The sequence below is a fragment of the Engystomops pustulosus genome, chromosome 10 (genome assembly GCF_040894005.1).
Source record: "Engystomops pustulosus chromosome 10, aEngPut4.maternal, whole genome shotgun sequence".
In the NCBI taxonomy this organism is placed as follows: Eukaryota; Metazoa; Chordata; class Amphibia; order Anura; family Leptodactylidae; genus Engystomops; species Engystomops pustulosus.
Window position 1 is genome coordinate 71,314,941 of NC_092420.1, and position 6,424 is coordinate 71,321,364.

General features: G+C 46.0%; 1 protein-coding gene across 1 annotated transcript; it reads left to right on the forward strand.

Moving 5' to 3' along the window:
* Positions 1-243: 243 nt before the first annotated feature.
* LOC140103757 (uncharacterized) lies at positions 244-6,199 on the forward strand. Its single transcript, XM_072126984.1, has 2 exons — positions 244-334; positions 2,252-6,199. The coding sequence occupies exon 2, from the start codon at positions 2,806-2,808 to the stop codon at positions 4,579-4,581; it is 1,776 nt and encodes a 591-aa protein (XP_071983085.1). The 5' UTR covers positions 244-334; positions 2,252-2,805; the 3' UTR covers positions 4,582-6,199.
* Positions 6,200-6,424: the final 225 nt, after the last annotated feature.

The following is a 6,424-nucleotide window of genomic DNA, read 5'->3' on the forward strand; positions in this document are numbered from 1 at the left end:
CGGGGTACCGGGGAAATCCCCGGTGGGCCCTGGCACCTGTCACTGCGCTCCCGTCCTACCCCTGCTATGGACTGTTTGGTGATGTGCATCTTCATCCTGAAGATCGCAGTCACCTTCCCCAGCACTTGTATGCAGCAGCTGCCGGAGTTCCCAGCCTGCTCCTCCCCCTCCCAGGCTCCCGCACACCAGGAAGTGATAGAGATGCTGGGACTGAGCTCGTGGAGGAGGAGGTGAGCGGTGAATATGTAATGACCTCGTAATGACTGTGCTGCTGCTGCTGCTGCTTTGATTCTCCTCCTCTTCTGCTGCTTTCCTGTATACAGTGCGATGTACTGTATGTATTCATGTCTGCTCTGTGTATACTATAGGTGTATTGTGTACTGTATTATGTATACTATGCATGTTAATGTATATATAGGTATGCATATTGTGTTTCCAGCATGTATTAATGTGTATATAGTGTGTCCATGTGTATATAGTGTGTCCAGCGTGTGTCCATGTGTATATAGTGTGTCCAGCGTATGTCCATGTACATATAGTGTGTCCAGCGTGTGTCCATGTATATATAGTGTGTCCAGCGTGTGTCCATGTATATATAGTGTGTCCAGCGTGTGTCCATGTATATATAGTGTGTCCAGCGTGTGTCCATGTGTATATAGTGTGTCCAGCATGTTTCCATGTGTATATGTGTGTCCAGCGTGTTTCCATGTGTTTATAGTGTGTCCAGCGTGTGTTCATGTGTATATAGTGGGGCAGATTTATCAAGAGTCTGAAAGTCAGAATATTTCCAGTTGCCCATGGCAACCAATCACAGCTTGGCTTTCATTTTACCAATGCTCATGAATATTTTAATGGGGAGCTATGATTGGTTGCCATGGGCAACTAGAAATATTCTGACTTTCAGACTCTTGATAAATCTGCCCCAGTGTGTCCAGCGTGTGTTCATGTGTGTATATAGTCTGTCCAGCGTGTGTATATAGTGTGTCCAGCATGTATCCATGTGTGTATATAGTGTGTCCAGCATGTATCCATGTGTGTATATAGTGTGTCCATTATGTATCTATGTGTGTACATAGTGTGTCCAGCGTGTATCCATGTGTGTGTCCGTGTGTATATAGTGTGTCCAGCATGTATCCATGTGTGTATATAGTGTGTCCAGCATGTATCCATGTGTGTATATAGTGTGTCCAGCGTGTATCCATGTGTGTGTCCGTGTGTATATAGTGTGTCCAGCGTGTGTTCATGTGTTTGTATATAGTGTGTTCATGTGTGTGTATATAGTGTGTCCAGCGTGTGTCCATGTGTATATATTGTGTCCAGCATGTATCCATGTGTGTATATAGTGTGTCCAGCATGTGTATATAGTGTATCCAGCATGTATCCATGTGTGTATATAGTGTGTCCAGCATGTATCCATGTGTGTATATAGTGTGTCCAGCATGTATCCATGTGTGTATATAGTGTGTCCAGCGTGTATCCATGTGTGTGTCCGTGTGTATATAGTGTGTCCAGCATGTATCCATGTGTGTATATAGTGTGTCCAGCGTGTATCCATGTGTGTGTCCGTGTGTATATAGTGTGTCCAGCGTGTGTCCATGTGTATATATTGTGTCCAGCGTGTGTTCATGTGTTTGTATATAGTGGGGCACATTTACTTACCCGGCCCATTCGCGATCCAGCGGCGCCTTCTCTGCGGTGGATTGGGGTCCGGCTGGGATTCACTAAGGCAGTTCCTCCGCCGTCCACCAGGTGGCGCTGCTGCGCTGAAGAGCATCAGAACGCACTTGAATACACCGAGGCCGGGTGAATGAAGGTAAGTGCAAGCTCAGCGACAGATTTTCCGTTTTTAAATGCGGCGGTTTTTCCGAATATGTTGGGTTTTTGTTCGGCCACGCCCCCCGATTTCCGTCGCGCGCATGCCGGCGCTGATGCGCCACAATCCGATCGCGTGCGCCACAATCCCGGGGCAATGCAGGGAAAATCGGCGCAAATCGGAAATATTCGGGTAACACGTCGGGAAAACGCGAATCGGGCCCTTAGTAAATGACCCCCAGTGTGTCCAGCGTGTGTTCGTGTGTATATAATGTGTCCAATGTGTGTTCATGTGTATATACTGTGTCCAATGTGTGTTCATGTGTGTATAGTGTGTCCCGGAAACATTTTATAGTAAATAGACTATGATATGTATATACATACTGTGACAAAGTCACTATTGAATTGGAGAGAAAATGAGTGTTCATTTGTATTACAGCGACCACAGTGTGAATTAGGACAAAAAGGAAGCTGTTTTTCATGTGTTGGTCTCTTGGAAGAACTGGTAGAGGACTCTAATTGCTGGAGTGTGATCCCTGCTCCAGACCAAAGCTGGGATCTAACAATGCACCAGGTGTGCAATCTCTTAAAGAAGGGTGTGGAGCAGTCAGAGGACGCTCTCTACCTGGAGACACAGAGGCTGGACTGTGTGAGAGCCACACGTGAGTGACACTGGGTTACTGAACGTATGTTTCATACTGGCAGGGAGAAGCCCTCCAGTGGCTAGTGAGGGCCGCCAAGTGTTTAGTTAGAGCCGGACAGGCAAGGATTTTATTTGATGTTTTGTTTGTTACTGCTGTTTTTGCTGGAATAAATGCACAGTTTTAACTTTAATCCTGCTGTCCAAGAGAGCTTTGTCATTGCTGATCCCCACATTTGAGCTGAACCCCTACAATTGGTGGAGGATGCAATGGGCAGGTTGCTAGCGGCAACTGCATGACAAAAGCTGCGGATGAACTTTAACTTTGTGAAAATTTAAAGGGCCAGAAGTCTATGTCCTGTGTGAAAGCAGTTGCGGTGCTGCAGGGTCCAGACAAGACAATGGAGGAGCTGATGGAGCAGCTGAGACAGTCTAACCTGAGACATGAGCAATTTATGGCTGATGTGCGACAAGCGCAACAAGAAGTACGACGGCAGACCACTGTGCGGCAGCAAAGCATGGAAAGCCTGAATGCACGTCTGAGAGCAGAGAATAGTATGCTGGCCTCTAGCCTGGCTGTGACGTCTAAAGGTCCAGATGCAAAGAGTAAGAGTACTGTTGCTATGGGCAACCAACAGGAGCCATGTTGGGGATGTCTACAGGTGGATCGCTGCATGAAAGGATGTCCTGTTGCTAAGAGGCCCAGTGTTTTGTTGGAGGTGCCATCTAGGAGGAGTAATACTGTTGCTACAAGCAAACAACCTCAAAAACGCATGGACACATGGGATCGATTTTCTGCAACAGAGGAATTGGTACTTACAACCCAGCACCGATACCAAACCCCTGGTAAAGTGAAATCTCATCCGGGAATTCCTGGTAAGACTGTTCGGGGCTTTAAGGGAGCTGGGAGGAGTGTGAACACCGTGAAAAATAAAGTTGCAGTGGGCTTGGGAAAGCCAAATGTACATAATTATGGACTAACCAAAGGGCTGGTGAAGTGTGCGTGTTTCCAGGGGCTTGGCCATGTTTCCATTGACTGTCCATTAATTGTTAAACCCTCTGCTGGTTCTGATCAGAAGCTCAATGAGGTCAGAGGGAACCAAACTCCTGAACCTGTGATGACACAACAGGTGCAACATCTAAGAAAGACATTTGAATGTACGGTGGGTGGAATCCCATTAGGGGTTAGTTTGGTTCCAGACCAAAAGATTTCCAAAATCAGGCCAGAACTAATAATGTTTCTGAAGGTTGTTCATGAGACCCACAAGACTGTGACTTTAAACTTTGAGACTGAGTTTGGAACAGTGGAACATGAACTTGTTAAATCTGATGATATTGATGTGGAGATTGTGCTAGGCCGAGATTTCAAGTTCTGTGGGAAAATTCTGTGGGAAAATGATGTTCTTGCTAACCCTGATGTTTATCCGCAGGAGACAAATTCCCCAGAAAGTGCTGAGATCTCTCAGAAAGAACCTGCATCCATAGAGCCTTTACCTGATGATAATGTGTGTAATGACATGCTATGTGATGACAATGTCACCCAGTATTCCTCTGGTGTACACCTGCAGCCTCACAGTGCAGAGTCTGTAGACTTGGTGGTAGGTGCTCTAGAGCTTGTGGAAATGGAAAATGACATAGACACATCTGTGCTTAACAATTCTAAGTGCTTGAGGGCGCGCCCAGAGGTTGTGACTGGTGATGGTGAAAATTCACTGTGTGAGAAAAATGTGCAATCACATGAGGTCAATGTGGTTGCCAATGGTAACACAGAAAATGTTATGACTATGCCAGTATTAAGCCCTAATAATGTGTTTGCTAATATCGACCAATTATCTCCAACACTGACAGGGAACAAAGATCAGATGGACATTTCTGTGGGGGAAGAAAATGTGGTGGTAAATGTGTTTTCCAATGTGACCACACAAGACAGGGAGGTACATAATGGTGGGGAGATTTGTACTGACCATGTAACACTCCTCTCACATAACACCTGTGCAGGTGATGGAGGTGATGCTGAGTGCTGTGTGGAGATGACTGATTGTGCTGTGGACTCAGGTTTGACTGAACTGAGTAAATCAAGCGGCAGGGATCTGTCATTACATTCAGAGAAGCGCCCTGGTGTGAATTAAGCCATAAGTGAGGCAGGTGCGTTTCCAGTTGGAACTGTCAGTGAGGTGGGTGCACTTGTAGTGGATATGGCACCTGTCAGTAAGGTGGGTGCACTTGTGGTGGATATGGCACCTGTCAGTGAGGTGGATGCACTTGTGGTGGATATGGCACCTGTCAGTGAGGTGGGTGCACTTGTGGTGGCTATGGCACCTGTCAGTGCTGAAACGCTCAGTACTAATCCAGATAAATATGGAATAACTTCCCTAGAAGTCATTATTACTGATGTTATGGAGTATGACACAGACAGGCGCGATTGTGATAGAAATAGTGTGCAAGAGGACAAGATTTCACCCCTAGAAATTGTGCCCCCCGCAGGCAGTTATAATGAAAGAGATAGTGACTGCTGTGTAGCGCTTGATCATGTCAAGGGGATTAAGGGAGCCATGGATATGGATTTCAGCCCTGGTTCTGTGAGTTATGCTGCAGAGCAGGATGAGGGACCTGACAGCTTTGTAGAAAGGACCTCTACCTTGAGTGAGATACACAAACTGAGTGTGCCTGAGGAGTGTAATGGGAAAGGGATCTTTGCTGACCCGATGGAACATTCAGGTGATAAAACAGAGGCAGATTCCTTGGTTTCCAATGTGGAGGGAAGTGTAACAGATGTAGTGGTGTCTACTACAATGACTTCTCTTGATTTTCAGATGGCTATAAATGCTGGGAATGGTAAGGATTACAGTACAGAGGATAGTAGTGATGCATGTATGTCTGCCATGGACACTGGCTGTTCTCATACACAACTGATGAGTGTGAGTGGTGATCAGAACACTAACTTGCAGTTTGACACAAATACTTCAGAAGATGTTGGGTTGATTGTATTGTCCTCAGGCCATGAATATAAGATCCATGAGGAACATATGGAGTGTGTGCATGTGTCCTGTGCGTTTAATGTGCCACCAACTGCACAGTCCATATTGCAAGATGACGTGTCCAAGGTTGCTTTTGGAAGCTTGAGGTGTGGTGTGACTGATTCTAAAAACGGTTTGCCCATAAAATACCTGTGTGTGCAAGAAGTGGCGGCTGAGAACTGAGCATGTTCCTAAAGAAAGATGTCCATTTAAAATTTGGAAAATTTGACCCTGGAGGTTGTAGTCAGGTGATCCCACCTACAGTTGTGATCAAAGGGGGGGGGATATGTGACAAAGTCACTATTGAATTGGAGAGAAAATGAGTGTTCATTTGTATTACAGCGACCACAGTGTGAATTAGGACAAAAAGGAAGCTGTTTTTCATGTGTTTTTTCTCTTGGAAGAACTGGTAGAGGACTCTAATTGCTGGAGTGGAGACAAAAGTGTGATCCCTGCTCCAGACCAAAGCTTCCAGATTCTAACGGGTCTAACAATGCACCAGGTGTGCAATCTCTTAAAGAAGGGTGTGGAGCAGCCAGAGGACGCTCTCTACCTGGAGACATAGAGGCTGGACTGTGTGAGAGCCACACGTGAGTGACACTGGGTTACTGAATGTATGTTTCATGCTGGCAGGGAGAAGCCCTCCAGTGGCTAGTGAGGGCCGCCAAGTGTTTAGTTAGAGCCGGACAGGCAAGGATTTTATTTGATGTTTTGTTTGTTACTGCTGTTTTTGCTGGAATAAATACACAGTTTCAACTTTAATCCTGCTGTCCAAGAGAGCTTTGTCATTGCTGATCCCCACATTTGAGCTGAACCCCTACAATACGCTATATGTAGTTAGAGTGTTAGTGGCGTAACAATCAGGCCTCATGATAGAAGGGGCCTGCTACCTGCGGGTTCATTACGGGAAGATAACACAAATACAATTGATTATTAGAGTTCACGGGCAGAGGCA